At 44.5% G+C, this 25,881-nt stretch overlaps 3 protein-coding genes across 4 annotated transcripts in view; all 3 read left to right on the top strand.

The window, feature by feature from the left end:
• The window catches only part of LOC117732666 (E3 ubiquitin-protein ligase TRIM21-like), a 703,346-nt gene that overhangs the window by 241,494 nt on the left and 435,971 nt on the right, over positions 1-25,881 (top strand). The gene's annotated exons all lie outside the window — the stretch shown is intronic.
• On the top strand, positions 5,895-15,384 carry LOC117732440 (uncharacterized PE-PGRS family protein PE_PGRS54-like). Its single transcript, XM_034535386.1, has 6 exons — positions 5,895-6,009; positions 6,449-6,467; positions 6,598-6,713; positions 12,049-13,148; positions 13,221-14,765; positions 14,928-15,384. The coding sequence occupies exons 3-6, from the start codon at positions 6,598-6,600 to the stop codon at positions 14,963-14,965; spliced, it is 2,799 nt and encodes a 932-aa protein (XP_034391277.1). The 5' UTR covers positions 5,895-6,009; positions 6,449-6,467; the 3' UTR covers positions 14,966-15,384.
• On the top strand, positions 22,424-25,312 carry LOC117733006 (oleosin GRP-17-like). Its single transcript, XM_034536275.1, has 4 exons — positions 22,424-22,533; positions 23,106-23,124; positions 23,243-23,358; positions 24,062-25,312. The coding sequence occupies exons 3-4, from the start codon at positions 23,243-23,245 to the stop codon at positions 25,128-25,130; spliced, it is 1,185 nt and encodes a 394-aa protein (XP_034392166.1). The 5' UTR covers positions 22,424-22,533; positions 23,106-23,124; the 3' UTR covers positions 25,131-25,312.

Here is a 25,881-nt window from a genome sequence, read left to right as displayed (position 1 = left end):
AACCCAAAACCCTGAAACGGCTGCACTGAACTAATCCCCTGAATCACGGGCTGTCGGGAAGCGTCTGTCTGAAGTTCTCTTCCTCCTCTTCGGCACTATACTGCTTTATGGCCGGTTGTAAATCGTTACAGGTGTCACTGGTGTCACTGGTGTCACTGGTGTCGCGAACGGGCCGAGGACCGAGTTTCATTTCACCTGAAGCGCAATTAAGAGTTTGGGGCTACGTTTAATTATCGATCTGCTGCTGCAGATATTTGTGTTTTATAGTTCAAATAAGTTGTTTATACCTCTCGTGTGATTCGGTGTGGCTTTGCGGAGCAAGAGCCACAACGTATGTAATCCGGCGGGCTTATTCGGTGTGGCTTTGCGGAGCAAGAGCCACAACGTATGTAATCCGGCGGGCTTATTATTATTATTACGTATTATTATTATTCTTCCAATTCTCCCTCTTCCGCCAGAACTTTGGTCGAGCGTACAGCTCGAACCGCTGGACGGATCTGCATAAAAAATACATCAAACCGTGCGGCTTGATCGGGAATCGTGCGGGTTTAAGCGGAAAACTGTGAAAAACAACCAAAAAAAACGCAAACCCTATGGGAAAAAAAGTTTGGCACACTAAGGATCCCAAAGCGTAGCTCGCAGATGCATAAAAAATACATCAAAACGTGCGGCCTGATCGGGAATCGTGAGCTATTATCAGACTAAGAGATCGAACCGGCGCTTAGCCCCCAAAACGCCAAAAAACGGCGAGAAATTGTCCCATCCATATGAATGGGGCTACTGGAAAGGTAGCCGCTAAGCTACATAAATTTTGTGCCCACACTGTGTCGCCATACATTAAGGTAGAGAAATGATTTTAATTTTTAAATGTTGACAAAAGGATGGAGCTTATTTGACTAATTGGACATTTTTTCATAACTAGTACAGTTTAGACGCAATCTTTTTTTGAGTTTCGATAGTAAAAAGCTCTTTCAGTCATTTTACTATTAGTGTGTATGGGAGTAGCATGCTGAGCTACAGAGTGAAGCGGCTGAAAAACAGAGGGGAGAGCAGCCTTCCAAACTCAGAAAAAATAAAACGTAACTTGCCACAAGTCTCACAGTCGGCACTCTATGTACACAATTTATGCATCAAAATGTAGGGAATATTGTGTCGATGCATAAATGTGTCGATAGAATCCACAAAGTGTTCCACATTTGTCAGAAGAACCCTCAACGAGCGAGCAAGTCCACAAGTCAGCCCATCCGCTCCCATTATAAAACCAGAGGCAGATTTTCTTTCTTAAGCTAAGTGGTAGCATTTTGTAAACTGTTCGTAAGGCATCATATCTAAACCCCAAAACACGTTTAAGGGCATGTACACGTTCGCAAAGGCCTTGAGCCGCCCAGAATGTCCACAGTTAAGGGCTCAGAGTTATGGTTTTCTTTTAAATGCAACATTTCGACAGGCTATTTCTGTTTAAATACACAGCTTAGTCGAGGAGGAGGCAGAGAAGTATCTGCATGTCTCATCCTTGCGCCAAACAGACACACACACACACACACACACACGCACACGCACACGCACACACGCACACACACAAGTGTTCTCGTTAGTGCGCGCTGCGTGTCTGTTTGTGTTAATGACAGCGCGGGTGTGTGCGTGCGATCAGATGAGAAAGCTTCACAGTAACTCAAGTTATATTTAATCCACCAAGATATCCAATATATCGGCTCGGTCTTTCCTCTCTAATGATAATACTATTTTGGTGATTTGATTTTGATTTTGCAGAGATTTCGCTGCGTGTCTGTGTCCAATAACACACACACTGCAGGAAGTTACTTTGCACAGCAGCCTCCCCAGGTCCTAGTGCCCGTCCGTTTCAAAAGTTACGGTACTTGTTTTATTTCTCAACGTCACTTGTCTCTCGTTGTTGACAGCAAACGGCAGCTTGTTATCAGGTAAGTCATGTAATTAATTACTTTTTTTATTTAATCTTTGACAACAAAGTTGATTCTGTTGCGTCTCCTGTTGCTGGTGAGAAATTAACGCGACAACGAATCCGATTCGAGTCTTCCGATAGTCGACGTGTGATTGGCTGTCTGTTTGATGTTTAAGCCGCCTTCCAGCCTCTTTGACGTCTTGTCTGAGGTAAGTGGTTGTTGACTCATGAACTGTGCATTTTGCAAGCTAGCTAACGTTACCTGAACCGTTCAGTCTCAGTATTTGTTGGTTGTGCAAGTCTTGGTGGTGATATTACAATGTTGCATGCGCTTTTAAAACTCTTTGAGACGGGTTAGGAAAGACTGGGGAGTTCTTTTACATTTGGCTTTCGTGAGACGGGACAACATGTCTGAACTTGTTTTATTGCGTGTGCCGTGTGTCGTGTGCCTGGCTCTTGATACGGGATAAAATGGATTTTAATGGACTTTCCTTGAAGTTCTGCGTGCTGCTTTTATTGATATTGTTAATGACTGACTTTTATAACATGCATGGTTTTTCAGTCTTGGTGGGAGAGGCAAAGTAGTGATTTTTAACATTGTGCTAGCTGAATGGTCATCTTCCCCTCCTCCACCTACCGCTTTCTTTTGCGCTTTCCCCCCCCCCCCACCCCCCCACCATCCCCTCTCCCCTCTCCCCCCACCCCCCCTCCCCATCCCCTCACCCCCCCCCCCCCCCCCCCCCCCCCCCTCCCCATCCCCTCACCCCCCCTCAAGCAGTGTCTGAATTGTTTGTTGCAGTCTGTCAGTGTGTGTGTGCATATAGCGTGTGTGGTGGTTACGGGATCAAATGGCTGAAGTATTTTTGTGAAATTGTACTCTGGTGGATTTTAATGGACTTTCCTTTAAGTTCTGCTTGCTGCTTTTTTTTTCATATTGGTTATGACTGACTTTTATAGTGTGTGTGTGTAATAATATATATGTATGTGTGTGTGTATATATGTATGTGTGTGTATGTATATGTATATATGTATGTATATATATATATATATGTATATGTGTGTGTGTGTATATGTATATATATATATATTTACATGTTGCCGTTTTTATTTTATATATTTATTTTGTATGTATCTATATTAATTTTTTATTTTTATATATATATTTTATTTTCATTTATATATAATTTAAAAAATAATGTTTCGTTCTTCCTTTTATGAATTCAATTTATTTACATGTTGCCATTTTTATTTTATATGTATATATTATATTTATTTTATGTGTGTATATGTATGTATAATTTTTTTAAATTGTATTTTTATATATTTAAAAAAAATAATGTTTGGTTCTTCAACGTTTTCATTTGTACCAGTTACATTTACTCCGCCGACTCGGCGGCGTCTCTCTTGGCGACGTCGACGCGCGCGCGCCTCCCGACGCCTCTCGGCGAAAGCCACACCATCTAAATTTCCCGGGGGGGGAATTTTCTAGTTTTTATTGTGTTTTTCCTTTGACCGTATCTTTGTGGCGTATTATATAATGTTTATTGTCTCTTTGTTGTTCTCCTTTTTTCAAAGAAGAAATAGATAATAAATATTGTACTAACATGTTTTTCTTCTTAAAACACATTTTCTTCCTCTATTGCCACATCACTAATATTTGAGAATAAGTGGATATATATATATATATATATATATTTTTTTTTTAAAAGGTGTTTGTGTATTTAACCCACGCTCGAGAAAACTCTTCCTCTTCCCCATTGAGACCAGAATCACCTTCTTCCATCTGCAGGTCACACTGGAGTTCCCACGCTAGAAGGACCATTTGTTAAAGGGTCAAAAAGAAATAATTAGAACATATATTCCAATACATTACGAGGAGGTCGAGCACACTTCAATACTGCTTCAGTTCCTTTTTTTTTACCGGTTCATGAGGGTTGTGTGTTCTCGGTTAAACGTTGTGTATGAACGTCTGCTGCACTGGGGCGGTAACGTGTTAGCTCATAGCTAACGACACCTCCAGCTAACGCTTCCTCGTTTCTGAGAACGTTCAGAAGAAAATCCCTCGGTGCACGAGAAGAAGAAGCTCCATTGAACATCTCTCACTCCACTAGACACCAAAGATCTGTGCACCCATCAATCATCTACTGACACGCACACACACACACACATCGTCCTGCTGCCACAAATACTCACTAGAACAACACATGTGGATTAATCCGCCTCTGAAAATAGTCCCTAAAAAGTATATATGTTGCTTTATCCGTGCTACAATATTATAGCATGATATACATTTTAGTCCGGCAACAATACAAATATTTCCTCTAGTTGCTCTAGTGTAAAAAAGTGTTGGGGTCCTTTATATGATATATATAAGTTGTTTTTGTTGAATGATAGAAAAGTTTAATGCCAATAAAATAGACAAAGCACTCATTTGCTTCTTACAACCTATTTGTTTTTAATTTATTTATTGACAGTCATCTCATTTAAGTTATAGTCTTTTTTTTAATCCACGTAATGACAATATTTCACATTTAATATTTCACTTAAATGTGTATGTAGATGGCAGCACTGTGTTGGATGACCGTGATGCAAGCCGTCAAGAAGGAGTTAGTCTGTGATCCTGGATGTTAATTAAATGTTAACTAAAGACTATAAATAATTTGAATATACAACTTGAATATATAAAAATATACAAATAAGACAGTTTAGTGACTGCGTCTCCACAGATGGCAGCGTTGGTCAGACTGCCTTTTTATGTATACTTGCACATGTAAATAAGAGAGTCTATGTTTTAAATTAATACATAAAGAAAGATAAGATAATTAATAAGGGATATTATGAAGAATATTATGAAGAATGTGTATCAGGAAAGCATAGAAAGTATGATCACTGTATTATTGTAACTGTAATGTTGATTGTAAGATGTTTTATGGTTGTCCTAATAATAGGATGACTTGGGTATGGGGAACCAGAACCGGCGTGGACTGCGGCACGGGGGCGGCAGCGGGAACCAGAGTCCATGTGGTGGTTGTAGAGCCCCTTCTGGAAGCTCCGGGGCTCACCCCGAGCCAGGCAAACAGAGGACACAGAGAGACAGGGACTTAAAAAACAGAAAACAAGACACAAAAACTGCAGATCCTGACAGCTGTTACAAACTAAGTGAACAGATGAAGAGGTCGACAGATGAAAACAGGAAGTTCTGTGGTTGACTCTACGAGTCATCCACCAAGCAGAAGTCTTCATCTGGTCCTTATCTGACGATCATGAAGGTATCTCACACAACGCGAGTGCCGCTGAGTTTGTTCCTCCTGAAGGACTTCCTCTTTGACCCACTAGTCACATCTGGTTTAACGAAGATTAATGATTATATATATATAGATATATACATTTATATATAAATATGGCAGAATGGGAAAACAAACATTTTGGTTCATCGAAAAAGTAACCTGATGAAAGTCGATGTAACGAAACGTCACTAAATGTGCAGGAGCTTTTCCTTCTATATAGAGAATGATCACTATCTCCCCCCCGAGGGGCATCTGGGGAATCGAACCCCCGACCCCAAAGGGATGTCCTCATCACGCTGGTTTTGTCGGATTCCAGACAGAAACACAAAGATGTCAGTTTACTATTACATAAGACATAGTTTGTTGTCCTTTTAGTTTCTTTAATAACTTTACTTTTTTTTTTCTTTTTCAAATGATGAAATGATGATGTTTATACCGGAAGTCTATAATAAAAGTTATAAAATATACAGGATACACACATTTACAGAAACCTGGTATGTGACATCACAACGTATAACTCTCTCTGTTTTAATGTTAATTAACATTTGAAGATGTGCACGTCAGTGAAGCTGTTTCTCAATCGGGGAGGATGATAAATTATTTCTCATCTTCCTCATCATACTTTTTGAAAGACATGTTGAAATAAAGGTAAAGAAATGTTGAAATAAATGTAAAGACATGTTGAAATAAGGTTACACGATGAGCGGCGAGGGGTTTGACCACCGGCCTCTATAAAGAAAAGAGGAGCACCGTCTTCCCCTCAAACACGAGAAGAAAAGTGTCTCCGGAGCATCACAGCAGGTACATGAACGGACAATTTGTTTATTTCAGGATTAATAATTTGTTCTGTAAAGTGTAAAAAATACTTGGAAAGTCACGTAAACGGCCAGTTGTTAGAATTATTGCTGTTTATTTTTTTTTAACATGAATACTCGTGATTTTGTTATTTCTAACTGATATGGAGACGCCTGTTCGTTAGTTATTTAGCAGGAATTAAAAAAAGGCCTGTTTACAGATTCTTTTAGATTAATAGAAATACAAATATGGATGCCTTTCTTTTAGAAAATAGGTCATTACTCTCGAATTTTAAATTAGTGTATGGTGGTGCAATACTAGTCCTGTTTGAACGTCATTGAGCGTTTTGTTTTTTATTTTTTCACTGTTCCGTTTTGCATTTGTGAATATCAAATAGTATTTGTGCTCTTAACGCTCATCCCTGCTATTTGTGTCCTTCCTGTAGAGCGTCACAACCAACAGAGGTGAGTCATTCAATCATCATCTCAGTACATATTGTACATGTGATACATGCATCAGCACGTTTTCTTCTAGTTGAGTTGTTGTTGTTGTTGTTGTTCATGATCTGCTTCGTGACCCCTGACCTGCGTGCAGATGGCCGGCGTGCGCTGGGCGGCCGTGGTGCTGACCGTCTTCCTCTCTGCTGGAGGCAGTCGGGCGGCTGTCGACCAGAACTGGCTCACGGGTATCGTAGAAGGCCTCAAGAAGGAGTGAGTCCACGACGCCTGGACCTCTGTGTCTTTTCTGAGGATTTTATTACGACTACTTTTGCATTGTGTTTTTTTGTGCTTTTTATGACATTACATGTCATTTAGCTGACGCTTTGATCCAAAGCGACTTACAATAAGGGAATTCAACCATGAGTACAAACTCAGAACAATAAGAATCAAGAAAGTAACATTTCTTCAAGAAAGCCAAAACTACAAAAATACCATAAGTAATACCATAAGTAAGTGCCATTCAAGTGCCACTGAAGTTCTAATCAGTATAGTCAGAAAAGATGGGTTTTTAGTTGTAGAGACTTTCTGCTGTTCCACCATTGAGGAGCCAGAACAGCAAACAGTCGTGACTTTGTCGAGTGATTAGCTCGCAGTGACGGAGTCACGAGTCGATTGGTAGATGCCGAGCGGAGTGAACGGGCTGATTTGACCATGTCCTGGATGTAGACGGCACCCAATCTGTTTGCAGCACGGTACACAAGAACCAATGTTTTGAAGTGGATGCGGGCAGCTACTGGTAACCAGTGAAGGGAGCGGAGGAGCGGAGTAATCTGAGTGAATTTAGGTTGAAGACCCAGTCGAGCTGCTGCATTCTGGATTAGCTGCAGAGGTCAGATGGCCTTAGCAGGTAGACCTGCCAGGAGGGAGTTGCAGTAGTCTAGGCATGAAATGACCAAAGCCTGGACCAGAGTCTGGATCAGAACCTGTGCCGCCTTCTGCGTAAGAAGAGGTCGTATTCTCCTGATGTTGTACAGCATGTACCTACAGGAACGTGTTGTCGCGGTAATGTTGGCAGTCAGGGAGAGTTGACTGTCGAGTGTCACACCGAGGTTCCTGGCAGTCGGGGTCGGAGTTGTTGAAAGTGGTAGTAAAAGTGGTTTTCTTTTCCTAAACTCTAAGTTAACCTTCACATCCTCCCCGGACCAACCCTATTTGTTTCATTTTAGACCCAGTTGAGAACCTTTATAACTAAATATGGAAAGGTCAACACCATCAACCCATTATAATTCAAATAATCCAAATGTCTCCTAACTATTATTGTGTATTCAAACGTTCTATCTATCCTACCATTCATGTGCACACAGACTAGGAAACGACCCTGTGACTATTTATATATAATTTAAAGTGCTCATATTTAAACTGACTTCAAAAACTTCTTCACAATTTAGAATTAAATAGAAAGATAAATATTCAATTCAATTTTCAATTCAGTTTATTTTATATAGCCCAATATCACAAATTACGAATTTGCCTCAGAGGGCTTTACAGTCCTTGAGATTTGCTTCACGTGGGAGTTAAAGGACAAGTCCCGATCAAAGGTAACGCCAAGATTCTTTACAGTGGTGTTGGATGCCAGGGCAATGATATCTACAGAAACCACATCACCAGATAATTGATCTCTGAGGTGTTCAGGGCCAGTAAAATAACTTCAGTTTTGTCTGAAAGTTGCAGGTCATCCATGTTTTTATGTCTTTAAGACATGCTTGAATTTTAGCGAGCTGGTTGGTCTCCTCTGGTTTGATCGATAGATATAATTGGGTATCATCTGCATAACAATGAAAGTTTCAGTGTGTTTCCAGATAATATTGCCCAAAGGAAGCATATATAAGGTAAATAAAATTGGTCCAAGCACAGAACCTTGTGGAACTCCGTGATTAACGTTGGTGGTCATTGAGGCTTCATCGTTTACAAATACAAATTGAGATCGAACTGATAAATAGGATTTAAACCAACTTAGTGCGGTACCTGAAATGCCAATCGACTGATCCAGTCTCTGTAATAGGATGTCATGATCAATGGTGTCGAACGCAGCACTAAGGTCTAATAATACCAGTACGGAGATGAGTCCTTTATCTGATGCAATTAGGAGGTCATTTGTAATTTTCACCAGTGCTGTCTCTGTGCTGTGGTGTTTTCTAAATCCTGACTGAAACTCCTCAAATAAACTATTCTGATGTAGAAAGTCACACAACTGATTTGCGACTACTTTCTCAAGGATCTTAGAGAGGAAGGGAAGGTTAGGGATCGTCTGTAATTAGCCAACACCTCTGGATTAAGAGTGGGCTTTTTCAGGAGAGGTTTAATTACAGCTACTTTGAAGGAATGTGCTACATGGCCTGTTAGCAAAGACACATTAACAATATCTAATAGAGAGGTGCCAATTAAAGGCAAAACGTCTAGTCGGGATGGGGTCTAAGAGACAGGTAAACGGTAGAAACCGTTGAGGACAATTGGTCTAGGTTAATGGGAGAAAAGCCATCCAAATATACACCAGGGCATACAGCCGTTTCCAAGTTCTCTCCACTTGAGGACAGATCGGCACTGGTCTGGCATTACGGAGAGCCTTTTTATATGTTTTAAGGCTGTCTCGCCAAACTAAGCGTGATTCTTCCAGATTGGTGGAACGCCATATGCTTTCGAGCTTTCGTGTGGTCTCCTCTGGTTTGATCGATAGATATAATTGGGTATCATCTGCATAACAATGAAAGTTTCAGTGTGTTTCCTGATAATATTGCCCAAAGGAAGCATATATAAGGTAAATAAAATTGGTCCAAGCACAGAACCTTGTGGAACTCCGTGATTAACATTGGTGGTCATTGAGGCTTCATCGTTTACAAATACAAATTGAGATCGATCTGATAAATAGGATTTAAACCAACTTAGTGCGGTACCTGAAATGCCAATCGACTGATCCAGTCTCTGTAATAGGATGTCATGATCAATGGTGTCGAACGCAGCACTAAGGTCTAATAATACCAGTACGGAGATGAGTCCTTTATCTGATGCAATTAGGAGGTCATTTGTAATTTTCACCAGTGCTGTCTCTGTGCTGTGGTGTTTTCTAAATCCTGACTGAAACTCCTCAAATAAACTATTCTGATGTAGAAAGTCACACAACTGATTTGCGACTACTTTCTCAAGGATCTTAGAGAGGAAGGGAAGGTTAGGGATCGTCTGTAATTAGCCAACACCTCTGGATTAAGAGTGGGCTTTTTCAGGAGAGGTTTAATTACAGCTACTTTGAAGGAATGTGCTACATGGCCTGTTAGCAAAGACACATTAACAATATCTAATAGAGAGGTGCCAATTAAAGGCAAAACGTCTAGTCGGGATGGGGTCTAAGAGACAGGTAAACGGTAGAAACCGTTGAGGACAATTGGTCTAGGTTAATGGGAGAAAAGCCATCCAAATATACACCAGGGCATACAGCCGTTTCCAAGTTCTCTCCACTTGAGGACAGATCGGCACTGGTCTGGCATTACGGAGAGCCTTTTTATATGTTTTAAGGCTGTCTCGCCAAACTAAGCGTGATTCTTCCAGATTGGTGGAACGCCATATGCTTTCGAGCTTTCGTGTGGTCTCCTCTGGTTTGATCGATAGATATAATTGGGTATCATCTGCATAACAATGAAAGTTTCAGTGTGTTTCCTGATAATATTGCCCAAAGGAAGCATATATAAGGTAAATAAAATTGGTCCAAGCACAGAACCTTGTGGAACTCCGTGATTAACATTGGTGGTCATTGAGGCTTCATCGTTTACAAATACAAATTGAGATCAAACTGATAAATAGGATTTAAACCAACTTAGTGCGGTACCTGAAATGCCAATGGACTGATCCAGTCTCTGTAATAGGATGTCATGATCAATGGTGTCGAACGCAGCACTAAGGTCTAATAATACCAGTACGGAGATGAGTCCTTTATCTGATGCAATTAGGAGGTCATTTGTAATTTTCACCAGTGCTGTCTCTGTGCTGTGGTGTTTTCTAAATCCTGACTGAAACTCCTCAAATAAACTATTCTGATGTAGGAAGTCGCACAACTGATTTGCGACTACTTTCTCAAGGATCTTAGAGAGGAAGGGAAGGTTAGGGATTGGTCTGTAATTAGCCAACACCTCTGGATTAAGAGTGGGCTTTTTCAGGAGACGTTTAATTACAGCTACTTTGAAGGAATGTGCTACATGGCCTGTTAGCAAAGACACATTAACAATATCTAATAGAGAGGTGCCAATTAAAGGCAAAACGTCTAGTCGGGATGGGGTCTAAGAGACAGGTAAACGGTAGAAACCGTTGAGGACAATTGGTCTAGGTTAATGGGAGAAAAGCTATCCAAATATACACCAGGGCATACAGCCGTTTCCAAGTTCTCTCCACTTGAGGACAGATCGGCACTGGTCTGGCATTACGGAGAGCCTTTTTATATGTTTTAAGGCTATCTCGCCAAACTAAGCGTGATTCTTCGAGATTGGTGGAACGCCATATGCTTTCGAGCTTTCGTGAAGTTTGCTTTAGGTCGCGGGTCTGAGGGTTATACCAGGGTGCAAACCTCCTTTGCCTCACTGTCTTTTTCTTCAGTGGGGCTATTGAGTCTAGTGTCATTCTCAGTGAGCCTGTAGCACTATTGACAAGATGATCAATCTGGGACGGACTAAAGTTAGCACAGGAGTCCTCCGTCACATTGAGATGTGGTATTGAATCAAATGCAGAAGGAATCGCTTCTTTAAATTTAGCTACAGCACTGTCAGTTAGACATCTGGTGTAGAAACCTTTGACTAACGGTGTATACTCCGGGAGTATAAACTCAAAAGTTATGAGGTAATGGTCTGACAGAAGAGGGTTCTGTGGGAAGACCTCCAAATGCTCAATGTCAATGCCATATGTAAGAACAAGGTGGAGGGTGTGGCCAAAGCAGTGAGTGGGTTTCTGTACTCTCTGACAGAAGCCAATCGAGTCCAACAATGAGATAAATGCAGCACTAAGGCAATCATTATCAACATCCACATGGATATTAAAATCTCCTACAATAATAACCTTATCAGTTTTAATACCACTATTACTACTATTTATAATGCACAATGAGAAATCTTCAAATAGGAGCGTGTGTAAGTTGCCATCGCCAGAATCAGGACACATTCAGAAATAAACAAGATACAGTAACTGAGGAAAATAATAATGAAAACTGATTGTCATTAAAAAATGGTATTAACAAAGAGGTCATGGCATCAATACAGTGATGCAAGTTATCTTAAATAGTTTACAATAAATAGTTTAATAAAATTATTTTAAAACATGTTATGATGTTATTACTGTACACCTGTTTACCACAAAAGTTGTATTATTACATTTTATATATATTTTAACTTCCGCATTATTTCATGTCATGCATTCTCATGTTTTTACACTTGCATGATTTAATTTTTATTTATTTAAGGTACATTGTTGGACGAAGCCTGCGATCCAAGATTTTCATTGCAATTGCTGCGCATTAAGAAAATAAATGAACTTGAACCCATGAGCCTCATAACATGTTTTTCTTTGGCAGGTATGCACTCGGCGACGCCTTCAGTCTGGCCGTGAACGTCCCGGAGAAGCAGGACATAAACACTCTCCCAGAGGTCTTGCAGGAGGACCCGGCAGACAAAGTGAAACAAACTCTTTCAGAGGGTCAAGTGTACCAGGGCGTCCGGGTGGTGGCGGCGGCGCAGCCGGAGGCCTTGGCCCGAGTGCTCCAGAGCATGCAAACCCTCGTGAACGGCAGTGCGGGGAACTTCCTCGTCATCTACTCCGAAGAGGCCCCGTGCTGCCCCGCCGACCCCAACGACGTCGCCGACAAGATCAACGACGTCGTTCAGAAGTGGAGCGGCTACGCGCTCGTGTTCTCCAAAGTCGCCGACGGGTCCCAGCTGGCCGAATCCTTCAAGCGGCTCGCGGCCTCTAAACTCGGCCTCGACCACATATTCCGCTGTTACAAACCGGGAGATGATGCTTTTCGGTGTACCGGGTGCTCGTCGGGCGGAGGCGATGCAGCAGGCACGGGTAAAGAGACGGCACAGGGTGGAGGGGGAGAAATGGGTGGAGGGGGAGGCCCGGCCATAGCCACAGGTGAAGAGACAGCACCGGGTGGAGGGGGAGAAATGGGTGGAGGGGGAGGCCCGGCCATAGCCACAGGTGAAGAGACAGCACCGGGTGGAGGGGGAGAAACGGGTGGAGGGGGAGGCCCGGCCATAGCCACAGGTGAAGAGACAGCACCGGGTGGAGGGGGTGGCCCGGCGATAGCCACAGGTGAAGAGACAGCACCGGGTGGAGGGGGAGGCCCGGCCATAGCCACAGGTGAAGAGACAGCACCGGGTGGAGGGGGAGAAACGGGTGGAGGGGGAGGCCCGGCCATAGCCACAGGTGAAGAGACAGCACCGGGTGGAGGGGGAGGCCCGGCCATATCCACAGGTGAAGAGACAGCACCGGGTGGAGGGGGAGGCCCGGCCATATCCACAGGAGAAGAGACGGCACAGGGTGGAGGGGGAGAAATGGGTGGAGGGGGAGGCCCGGCCATAGCCACAGGTGAAGAGACAGCACCGGGTGGAGGGGGAGAAACGGGTGGAGGGGGAGGCCCGGCCATAGCCACAGGTGAAGAGACAGCACCGGGTGGAGGGGGAGAAACGGGTGGAGGGGGAGGGGGAGGCCCGGCCATAGCCACAGGTGAAGAGACAGCACCGGGTGGAGGGGGAGGCCCGGCCATATCCACAGGTGAAGAGACAGCACCGGTTGGAGGGAGAGAAACGGGTGGAGGGGGAGGCCCGGCCATAGCCACAGGTGAAGAGACAGCACCGGGTGGAGGGGGAGAAACGGGTGGAGGGGGAGGCCCGGCCATAGCCACAGGTGAAGAGACAGCACCGGGTGGAGGGGGAGAAACGGGTGGAGGGGGAGGGGGAGGCCCGGCCATAGCCACAGGTGAAGAGACAGCACCGGGTGGAGGGGGTGGCCCGGCCATAGCCACAGGAGAAGAGACAGCACCGGGTGGAGGGGGAGAAATGGGTGGAGGGGGACCAACAGGCGGTGGCAGAGGAACGGGGGGAGGAAAGGTTGGTAAGCAAAGCAAGGGTAGAGGAAGCAGCAAACGCAATAAAGGTAGCATGGTTGGAAAGAAAAGCAAGCGTAGAGGAAGTGGCAAACGCAAAAAAGGTAGCAGGGTTGGAAGGAAAAGCAAGCGTAGAGGAAGTGGCAAACGCAAAAAAGGTAGCATGGTTGGAAAGAAAAGCAAGCGTAGAGGAAGCGGCAAACGCAAAAAAGGTAGCAGGGTTGGAAAGAAAAGCAAGCGTAGAGGAAGTGGCAAACGAAAAAAAGGTAGCAGGGTTGGAAGGAAAAGCAAGCGTAGAGGAAGTGGCAAACGAAAAAAAGGTAGCAGGGTTGGGAGGAAAAGCAAGCGTAGAGGAAGTGGCAAACGCAAAAAAGGTAGCATGGTTGGAAAGAAAAGCAAGCGTAGAGGAAGCGGCAAACGCAAAAAAGGTAGCAGGGTTGGAAAGAAAAGCAAGCGTAGAGGAAGTGGCAAACGCAAAAAAGGTAGCAGGGTTGGAAGGAAAAGCAAGCGTAGAGGAAGTGGCAAACGAAAAAAAGGTAGCAGGGTTGGAAGGAAAAGCAAGCGTAGAGGAAGTGGCAAACGCAAAAAAGGTAGCATGGTTGGAAAGAAAAGCAAGCGTAGAGGAAGCGGCAAACGCAAAAAAGGTAGCAGGGTTGGAAGGAAAAGCAAGCGTAGAGGAAGCGGCAAACAAAGGAAAGGTAGCAGGGTTGGAAGGAAAAGCAAGCGTAGAGGAAGTGGCAAACGCAAAAAAGGTAGCAGGGTTGGAAGGAAAAGCAGGCGTAGAGGAAGCGGCAAACGAAAGAAAGGTAGCAGGGTTGGAAGGAAAAGCAAGCGTAGAGGAAGCGGCAAACGAAGGAAAGGTAGCAGGGTTGGAAAGAAAAGCAAGCGTAGAGGAAGCGGCAAACGCAAAAAAGGTAGCAGGGTTGGAAGGAAAAGCAAGCGTAGAGGAAGCGGCAAACGAAGGAAAGGTAGCAGGGTTGGAAGGAAAAGCAAGCGTAGAGGAAGCGGCAAACGAAGGAAAGGTAGCAGGGTTGGAAGGAAAAGCAGGCGTAGAGGAAGCAGCAAACGAAGGAAAGGTAGCAGGGTTGGAAGGAAAAGCAGGCGTAGAGGAAGCAGCAAACGAAGGAAAGGTAGCAGGGTTGGAAGGAAAAGCAGGCGTAGAGGAAGCATCAGACGAAGGAAAGGTAGCAGGGTTGGAAGGAAAAGCAGGCGTAGAGGAAGCAGCAAACGAAGGAAAGGTAGCAGGGTTGGAAGGAAAAGCAGGCGTAGAGGAAGCAGCAAACGAAGGAAAGGTAGCAGGGTTGGAAGGAAAAGCAGGCGTAGAGGAAGCATCAGACGAAGGAAAGGTAGCATGGGTGGGAGGCGCAGAGGACTGATAATCTGAACCCAGTGACACTGACAAATCAGCCTTGCACGCTTAATAAAAATGTGTTTTGATAGAGTTAATAACTTCCCTCTCAGCCAGTTAAAACTTGTATTGCCTGCAGTTGTATTGATACTAAGGATTCCCAGTCCTCAAAAATACAGCCAGTGTGTTTTATTTGGGCTGGAGCAAAAATGGCAGAATTCAACTTTATTTTTCTAGTCCTAAAATACATTTCAGATGACGAGAAGGCATCATGCGCCTCTGTACTGCAATTTAAATTAATGTGAATGGATGAACGGAAAAGGAAGAAATGAAATGTGTACAGTTCAAACAGTCGATGAGAGCTTATTTTCATTTTGTTTGCACATATGTCTCTGTACTATTGTAAAGCATTGCCAAAACCTCTGCTCTTTCTCATTAAAGCTTGGCTCAGCATCTATCGTGGTCTGTCTGTTTGTCATTTGGGAACTCCTGCAGTACAGTAGTAACGTGTGGTGCTAACATATTTATATGGACTCCCAGCGAACACCAGTTCCTCCCATCTTTTTTTTTCTTTTTTTTTGCCATTATTTATTTTATTCCTATAACCACTTCATTAGAATGCCAATAATGTTTTTTCCTGCCACAGTGATACGTAAAGTAGTTTAATCTGCAGCCTTTGAGGAGGACACAGCATGTGGTTTAATAAGTTATCATGTGACTAAAGGACAGCTGAGCTAATGACTGAGCATCAGCCCGCCCATGTTTGACGATGTCGGACGTGGGGGTATGTCGTGATGGATGGTGGTCGGAGTTTGAGGCCGGCAAAAGCCAGCAAGACAATAGACTTTAATACTTTGCCCATGAAGGGAAATATTTAACATCATCTTTATACGTTCAGTGTCTCCAGACAAGTATCGGAGTAACTTCAACATGGACTCCAGCAGTGGAGTTGTGTCTTTGCTGACGGCTCTGGACAGAGAGGAGAGCAGCCTGATCTCCGTCAACATCAAGGTGCCGACACTGTAACTCCAGATTGACTGTTTCTGAGTTAAAGTACACATTCAATTCAATTCAATTCAGTTTATTTTGTATAGCCCAATATCACAAATTACAAATTTGCCTCAGAGGGCTTTACAATCTGTACACATACGACATCCCTGTCCCAGGACCTCACATCGGATCAGGAAAAACTCCCCAAAAATAACCTTTGACAGGGAAAAAAGGGAAGAAACCTTCAGGAGAGCAACAGAGGAGGATCCCTCTCCCCGGATGGACAGAAGCAATAGATGTCATGTGTACAGAATGAACAGCATTACAAAGTTACGGGCTGTTCTGGTCGCTGAAGCATACTCCGGTGTGGAGTAAGCGATCGTTCACGGCCTATTGGGTTATGCGAGGAAGTCAGTACTCTCAAGGCACGAAAACAGGCCGCGGATTAGACCACTAACCAAAGCAAAATAGTACGTATTTGATCAATTGCAAATAGTACAAGTTTTTATTTTAGTTACGTAACGGTACGGCAGTGTTTGTTTGCAGAAGGAAAAACTGCAGCAATTCTCTACGGAGACCGATACGGGTGCGGAACGGTACGGCGATGTTTGTTAGCAGAAAGAGATGAAAAGACGATAAAAGTGATGAATAACGATGATAGCTGGGTAGTTAGTGACGATGACCAGACTTGCGTTTCCCTCCAAGTGCAACCAGAGTGGACCGATAGTGACACGCAAACCGGACACGTTGCGATAGCCCGCTTGTTGGCGCAGAACACCGGGATAATTAGGAGACAGAGAAATTAGGGAATAATCGGGTGAGTACTCATAGCGGTACTGTACGTTTCAATACTGACAGTATTACTTTACGTAGGACTGAGAAAAGGCCGAGCATAGAGTAGGGACAGCGCACACCTCCGCATCCACCCCAGTGCACATAGCGCACACACACACACACACACACACACTCACACACACAAACACCAACACACAGTTAAAGGCAGAAGAGGGATTGAGGAAGTGATACGAAGGAACGAGGCAAGGAGATAAGACGAAATGGCGTCATACGGAGAGCAGTTGAGAAGCAGGATGAAGCAAGAAGAGAAAAAGGCAAGAAAAGGAAAGATAGCGTAAAAGTTGATAACTAGATGGGAGGAAGCAGGTCTGTTGCCACAGTTTAGACCCCCGAGTCGAGCCCAACTCAATGCCATAGTACTCGACGCACGAAAAAGATTGCAAGCAGCAAAAAGAAATGGAAAAGAAAGAAGGTGCCAGAACAGCAAAACAAATGACTGCCTCAGCGGCACCAGCCCCAGAGCCTGTAGCACCTGCCGCCCCAAGCACAGACACATTGTTGCTAACTGCCCTAGCCACCCAACTGCTACAAGGCAACCAAGGCCCACAACAGCAGCAGTACCAACAACCATGGCAGCCATGAGAGGGCGGAGGAAGAGGTGGAGGAAGAGGTAGAGGAGGAGGAGGAGCCCCTGGAGGGACAATCTACTGCTACAACTGTGGCAAACCAGGCCACTACTCGAGGGAGTGCAGAAGCCCCCGCCGTCCCAACGACCACCCTCCACAGCACGGCCCTCCCCCCCAACAACAACAGCACCCCCACCTAGACAGTATGGTTAAATTGTACTGCTAAGAGTGCAAAGTGTGTGGCGCGCACAACTCTAGAAAACCATACAAAACACCAATGGGATCCTATCCTGTACCATCAGCCTGTTTCCAAGACATAAGTATAGATTATACTGATATGGGGGCAGAAAATGTAGTACAGGGAAAGAGATATCTATTACTGATGGTAGACAGATTCTCAAGATGGGTAGAAGCAATACCTGCCCGAAGGGAAGACAGCAAAACAGTGGTAAAGTGGTTACGAACAGAGCTGCTACCTCGCTATGGGGTACCAGCTAGAATAAGGTCCGACAACGGAACACATTTCAGCAACAAGTTGCTACAGGAGGTGGAAACAAGTCTGGGCATCGTTCACAGCTATGGGTCCGTGTACCATCCACAGTCTCAGGGACTGGTGGAACGAGCTAATCAAACGTTGAAGGCCAAGATAGCTAAAGCATGCTCAGGGAACAGGATGACGTGGGTAGAGGCACTCCCCTTGACACTCTTTGGCCATGAGATCGTCAAAAGGGGGAGGCACACACCTCTCACCACACAAACTCCTGACCGGAAGGGTTATGCCAGGACCACCCAGGGATGGAGGTCATATGCCATCCCTGGATGTCAGTCAGATAGAGAAGTCTGACTATATGCGCGAATTGACATCTTTGGTCTAAGCCCTCTCTACCCAGGTGGCGAAAACTCTCGAGAAAGAGCCAACGGAAGGAGAGGACCAGACCGTGAAAATAGGTGACTGGGTAAGGGTCAAGGTTCACAAGAGAAAGTGGAATGACCCCAGGTGGACTGGACCGTACGAAGTGAAGGAGGTTACCTCACACTCGGTCCAGGTCAGAGGCAAATCAGGAGCGCCCTGGCATCACTTGACACATTGTTCCCCAGCATCTGCACCAACACGCTCCCTTGCTGAAGTAAGGAGGGACGTGGCCGATTTGGACAATGGAGAAGGTAGCGAGACGACTGTTAGGGGCTCCGGCCCAGCCACAGGCTTACAGACGCCCTCCCTTAAGGAACTAGGTTTGACCAAAGAGAAGCCCCCTCCACCTCCCTATAAGGCTGGAAACTACCCCCTGTTGACCGTAGAAAGCACCGACGAAGACTGCACGTATGACGTCCCTCAGGTATAAGAAGGGGGGCCAACTATGCATAGAATAGATTCCACACCTAGCAGGTGTGGAAAGGGGGATTTATAGAGCATTTTAATACAGCATTAAGGTAAATCTGCACATCAGCTTGCTTCAGCCTAGACAACACATTTATAGAGCATTTTAATAGAGCATTAAGGTAAATCTGCACACTAGCTTGCTTCAGCCTAAACAACACACACAGCATTGGCCCTAGCGTTAAGGTCACGTAAGTTCGCGTCGAGTTATGAGAGCCCAAGGCCGAACTCAGAAGGGAGCGTCCGGTCCCAGCGCACACACTGCCCTTATCTAAACTGGGGCAAAGGAGAAAAAGGATAAACAGGAGAATCCCAGCCGGTAGTCAAGGGCAACCCATCCTGCGAGACTGAATTATACCAGCTCCGATCATGCCCCCACCTTCATACTCCGACAACATGCTCACACACTGATAAGAAGAAGCCGGGACGTGAAGCCAGTGTGGGTGGAAGGTACCCAGTGCTCCTACCGGACAGGCTTGGAATAAACCTTGCCCCGTCTGCATCAGTTTTGACTTTTAATCCAATGGGACCTGATAAGAGGAATCCTATATGACGCTTCCGCGCACTCTGTTTAAGCGCCTTTTTCCTTGGACACTCAACCCTGTTGGGTGTTCAACTTAGGACCGTGCACGTTAAACTGTACGGGAGCATTAACTCTGCTTTTTATTACTGAATAAATATTGAGAACTAACTTTAGTTCACCGGACTCTGTTTGCTCATTAATTGTTGGGTTGTACTCCACAACATGGCCCAGACCGACGACAGTTTGAAGACGGCGGACGCCGTGGTGTCGGTCACGGTCGAGGATGTGAACGATAACCCTCCGCAGTTTGACCAGCCCGGCTACCACGTAACACTTCGGCGACGCCGTGTTAAAAGCCTCCGTCACCGACCGGGACCAGGTACTGAGGCGTCGTCTGTTCTGTTATTAGTAGCCGTTGGTTTCCCGAAGGTGTTCCCAAACTCGAGGCCTCCGGAGACCAGTCGTCTCATGTAGTTTCTCCGACTGACGCTAAAGCTCCTCTTTTTAAACTGCTCCTCTGTTGCCTTGGATACATTGGTATACATAAAGGTATATCACCCCCATTCCGTCTTTCTAATGGTGTCTCGGTTGGTGTCCCTGATCCTGGCAACAAATACTTTCATTATAACATTGAGGTTGAATGTTAAGTCATAATTTACATTAACACTAATTATAATGTGCAGAATTTCATACAACTACTACCGCGATGATCGTCTCTCCTCAGGCAGGATTTGTGGGAATTTTGCGGATCCTTCCAGAATCTTCTCCTTTCTCCATCGATTCAGACGGGACGGTCAGAGTGAAGGACTCCTCCGCTCTGGACAGGGAGGCCACTGACGGCTTCACATTTCAGGTAAACTAAACGGGATATGGGGATGAAGGGGGTGGGCTCGAGGAATGAAGAAATGAGGTGGGGGATCGAGGCATGAAGACGTTAAGAGATGGGGTCGAGGGATGGAGGGGACGAAGGGTAAGGGATGGGGGTCAAGGAATGAAGGGTAGAGGAGCCGTGATGGGTGTCCGGGTGGGCCATATGATTTATCGTCAAACTAAGGCACAATTATACCTTTGCTCGATTGGGGTATAGGAAGAGGGTCGTGGGGTGAAAGGATGAAGGGGTATAGGGATAAGGGTCGAGGGATTTCCAGAAATGACGAAATGAGAAAGGGGGGTGGGGGCTGGTTGAGAAAGGAAGAAGTTATACGAGATTTTAGTACTAATGAAGGTAGGAGAGGATGACGAGCCGGATCGGGGTTAGGATGTAATTGGGATCCATGGAAACCTGTGGAGCAAGAAAGCACAAGGACGGAATAGAGCAATGCTTAGTAGTGTGTAATAGAGGGACATGGAGATGAAGGGGGTGGGCTCGAGGAATGAAGGAATGAGGTAGGGGATCGAGGCATGAAGACGTTAAGAGATGGGGTCGAGGGATGGAGGGGACGAAGGGTAAGGGATGGGGGTCAAGGAATGAAGGGTAGAGGAGCCGTGATGGGTGTCCGGGTGGGCCATATGATTTATCGTCAAACTAAGGCACAATTATACCTTTGCTCGATTGGGGTATAGGAAGAGGGTCGTGGGGTGAAAGGATGAAGGGGTATAGGGATAAGGGTCGAGGGATTTCCAGAAATGACGAAATGAGAAAGGGGGGTGGGGGCTGGTTGAGAAAGGAAGAAGTTATACGAGATTTTAGTACTAATGAAGGTAGGAGAGGATGACGAGCCGGATCGGGGTTAGGATGTAATTGGGATCCATGGAAACCTGTGGAGCAAGAAAGCACAAGGACGGAATAGAGCAATGCTTAGTAGTGTGTAATAGAGGGACATGGAGATGAAGGGGGTGGGCTCGAGGAATGAAGGAATGAGGTAGGGGATCGAGGCATGAAGACGTTAAGAGATGGGGTCGAGGGATGGAGGGGACGAAGGGTAAGGGATGGGGGTCAAGGAATGAAGGGTAGAGGAGCCGTGATGGGTGTCCGGGTGGGCCATATGATTTATCGTCAAACTAAGGCACAATTATACCTTTGCTCGATTTGGGTATAGGAAGAGGGTCGTGGGGTGAAAGGATGAAGGGGTATAGGGATAAGGGTCGAGGGATTTCCAGAAATGACGAAATGAGAAAGGGGGGTGGGGGCTGGTCGAGAAAGGAAGAAGTTATACGAGATTTTAGTACTAATGAAGGTAGGAGAGGATGACGAGCCGGATCGGGGTTCGGATGTAATTGGGATCCATGGAAACCTGTGGAGCAAGAAAGCACGAGGACGGAATAGAGCAATGCTTAGTAGTGTGTAATAGAGGGACATGGAGATGAAGGGGGTGGGGTCGAGGAATGAAGAAATGAGGTGGGGGATCGAGGCATGAAGACGTTAAGAGATGGGGTCGAGGGATGGAGGGGACGAAGGGTAAGGGATGGGGGTCAAGGAATGAAGGGTAGAGGAGCCGTGATGGATGTCCGGTCGGGAGTCGGAGGCTGGTGCCTATGGGTTGGTCTTCTTGCACGAGAAACAGAAAGCGAGTCGGTATTTATATATTTATATATATATATATATATATATATATATATATATATATATATATAAACAAATTATTAAACAGAAGTGTTGTTTACCTGACTTTTGGACATTTTTCGTTGTAAACTGTGCAAAAGTCAAAATAAAGTAATTGTTGCTCAAATACTTCCGGTATTGAATACATAGATTTTGGGCCATCTTGTTTTGTTGTAATTCAACGATACATTGCACCTTCGTCATCGTCAGATGCCACAAAACTTCCTGTTTTCATCTGTCGCCTCGCCATCTGTTCATAAAGACACTTAAAAACCAAGAAAAGACAAACATATACGTATAAGTATATTTCTAAGCTTATAAATATGTTACAGTTACTCACAAAATGTATGCTTTTGTAGCCTAGAGTTTATACAGAACATGTGTGTGTGTCTGTGTGTGTGTGTGTGTGTTTTTTTCAAATGTTGAAATGATGATGTTTATACCGGAAGTCTATAATTAAAGTTATAAAATATACAGAATACACACATTTACAGAAACCTGGTATGTGACATCAAAAAAGTCTAACTGTCTCTGTTTTAATGTTAATTAACATTTGAAGATGTGCACGTCAGTGAAGCTGTTTCTCAATCGGGGAGGATGATGAATTATTTCTCTCCTTCCTCTTCCTCTTTTTTGAAAGACTTGCGAGGGGTTTGACCACCGGCCTCCATAAAGAAAAGAGGAGCATCAACTTTGGTCGTCTTCCCTTCAAACACCGAGAAGAAAAGTGTCTCCGGAGCATTACAGCAGGTACATGAACGGACAATTTCATGATTAATCATTTGTCCTGTAAAGTGTAAAATAAATACTTTGAGTGTCACGTAAACGGCTAGTTGTCAGAATTAATATTTTATTTTTTTAACTTATCATTTAATCTTTTAAAACAGAAATGAAAACTCAGGATTTTATTATTTCTAACTGCTATGGAGACGCCTGATTGTTAGTTATTTAGCAGGATTTTCTTTTTTTAAAAGGCCTGTTAACAGATTAATAGAAATACAAATATGAATGCCTTTTTGTTAGAAAATGGGTCATAACTCTTGAATTTCAATTAGTTAGTTAGTGTATTAAATAATCTAATAGTTTATGCAACAACAACAAAAAAACAGTTGCAAACGCTGCCACGTAAAACGTGAGTGTGTGTGTGTGTGTGCTACTTATTGGTCAAGTTGGCCGTCTGTATGTTCAGATAATTGTCTCCTCTCTGTCTCTGGCATCTCATCACGGTGGTTATAGAGTCCGGTTTTATTTCGGTTCCGTTTTGCATTTGTGAATATAAAATAGTATTTGTGCTCTTAATGCTATTTGTGTCGTTCCTGTAGGGCGTCAGAACCAACAGAGGTGAGTCATTCAATCATCATCTGTGATCATGCATCAGCACGTTTTCTTCTAGTTGAGTTGTTGTCGTCGTTGTTGTTGTTGTTCATGATCTGCTTCGTGACCCCTGACCTGCGTGCAGATGGCCGGCGTGCGCTGGGCGGCCGTGGTGCTGACCGTCTTCCTCTCTGCTGGAGGCAGTCGGGCGGCTGTGGACCAGAACTGGCTCACGGGTATCGTAGAAGGCCTCAAGAAGGAGTGAGTCCACGACGCCTGGACCTCTGTGTCTTTTCTGAGGATTTTATTACGACTACTTTTGCATTGTGTTTTTTTGTGGTTTTAAAAGTTTCGTGTGGAGAGCTTATTCAAACATGTGGAATGGAGATTAAAAAAAAAAGAAGAAAAAAAAAGGTGCCTGACGAGAGCGCGCAGCTTTGGGCCGGATGACTTTGGCCCAAAGCTGAACCTATTTTAGGAAACTGATTGGCTCAATTGTATATCACTCATTTATATCTTTAATCAGTAATAGGCTAAACTGCTTCTTAGACCCGCCTCTTCTGGGCCAGAACGATTCGGCCCCAGAGCAGCTGACACAACAGACAGGCGGAGAAGAAGTGCAGGAAAAGCATATATTTTTTGCAGATATCCTATTTTACTAATATTAGTGGGTATATTCCAATATCTCCAAAACGTAAATATTGACAATTTGTATAATTTTTAAATATAATTAATATTATTCTTAGAATATTGTTATACCTTTTTTTTTTTGTGGCTCAAGGTGGGTGGGGCCCCGGACTTCCGCATTATTTCATGTCATGCATTCTCATGTTTTTACACTTGCATGATTTCATTTTTATTTATTTAAGGTACATTGTTGGACGAAGCCTGCGATCCAAGATTTTCATTAAGAAAATAAATGAACTCGAACCCATGAGCCTCATAACATGTTTTTCTTTGGCAGGTATGCACTCGGCGACGCCTTCAGTCTGGCCGTGAACGTCCCGGAGGAGCAGGACATAAACACTCTCCCAGAGGTCTTGCAGGAGGACCCGGCAGACAAAGTGAAACAAACTCTTTCAGAGGGTCAAGTGTACCAGGGCGTCCGGGTGGTGGCGGCGGCGCAGCCGGAGGCCGTTGCCCGAGTGCTCCAGAGCATGCAAACCCTCGTGAACGGCAGTGCGGGGAACTTCCTCGTCATCTACTCCGAAGAGGCCCCGTGCTGCCCCGCCGACCCCAACGACGTCGCCGACAAGATCAACGACGTCGTTCAGAAGTGGAGCGGCTACGCGCTCGTGTTCTCCAAAGTCGCCGACGGGTCCCAGCTGGCCGAATCCTTCAAGCAGATCGCGGCCTCTAAACTCGGCCTCGACCACATATTCCGCTGTTACAAACCGGGAGATGATGCTTTTCGGTGTACCGGGTGCTCGTCCGGTGAAGGAGGTGTCGCGCCCTCGTGCGTGGCGACCGATGCCCCGTCGATTACAGAGCAGGGCGGAGGCGACGCAGCAGGCACGGGTGAAGAGACGGCACAGGGTGGAGGGGGAGGCCAAGCTATAGCCACGGGCATAGATGAACTAACAGGTGGGGGCAGAGGAAAGGGGGGAGGCAAGGCTGGGAAGGAAAGCAAGCGTAGAGGAAGCAAAGGTGGCAAGGTTAGGAAGCAAAGCAAGCGTAGAGGAAGCAAAGGTGGCAAGGTTAGGAAGCAAAGCAAGCGTAGAGGAAGCAAAGGTGGCAAGGTTAGGAAGCAAAGCAAGCGTAGAGGAAGCAAAGGTGGCAAGGTTAGGAAGCAAAGCAAGCGTAGAGGAAGCAAAGGTGGCAAGGTTAGGAAGCAAAGCAAGCGTAGAGGAAGAAAAGGTGGCAAGGTTAGGAAGCAAAGCAAGCGTAGAGGAAGCAAAGGTGGCAAGGTTAGGAAGCAAAGCAAGCGTAGAGGAAGCAAAGGTGGCAAGGTTAGGAAGCAAAGCAAGCGTAGAGGAAGCGGCAAAGGCAAAAAACGTGGCAAGGGTGGGAGGCGCAGAGGCCTGATAATATGAACCCAGTGAAGCTGACTGAGACAAATCAGTCCTGCACGCTTAATAAAAATGTGTTTTGATAGAGTTAATAACTTCCCTCTCAGCCAGTTAAAACTCGTATTGCCTGCAGTTGTATTGTACTGTACTATTGTAAAGCATTGCCAAAACCTCTGCTCTCTCTTATTAAAGCTTGGCTCAGCATCTATTGTGGTCTGTCTGTTTGTCATTTGGGAACTCCTGCAGTACAATAAGTACCGTGTGGTGCTAATATAGATAAATATAAAATGTAAGCGTGGAGCAGAGCCCTGGAGTTAGTTGACTGGTAATGTATAAAACAACATCTAGCTGACTCCCCCGACTGTTTCAAATATATATATTTATATATAAATATAAAGCTCCAACTTTAGCTTTACCAGTTCTTGTTGTACTATATATATTAATATATATTTCTATATATTAATATATAAATATATATTTCTATATAAAATATATATCAATATATATATGTATAGAATTGTTGTTTACCTGAGAAGCACATTTTACATTATAAACCCTGCAAAAGTCATGGTTTTGCTATATAACAAAGGAAGTGGTAGTTTTGACCTGTAACTGCAGTCACATATGAATGTGAATGTTAACTACGAGATTTAACACAACTTAAGTAAAGTATATATTAATATATATATTAATATTAATATATATATTTATTTATATGTTTATATATATATTAAATATATAATATATAAAAAGATATATCGACAAATTATTAAAC

The sequence above is a fragment of the Cyclopterus lumpus genome, chromosome 1 (genome assembly GCF_009769545.1).
Source record: "Cyclopterus lumpus isolate fCycLum1 chromosome 1, fCycLum1.pri, whole genome shotgun sequence".
Lineage (NCBI taxonomy): Eukaryota > Metazoa > Chordata > Actinopteri > Perciformes > Cyclopteridae > Cyclopterus > Cyclopterus lumpus.
This window is presented reverse-complemented; position numbering and strand designations above follow the sequence as displayed.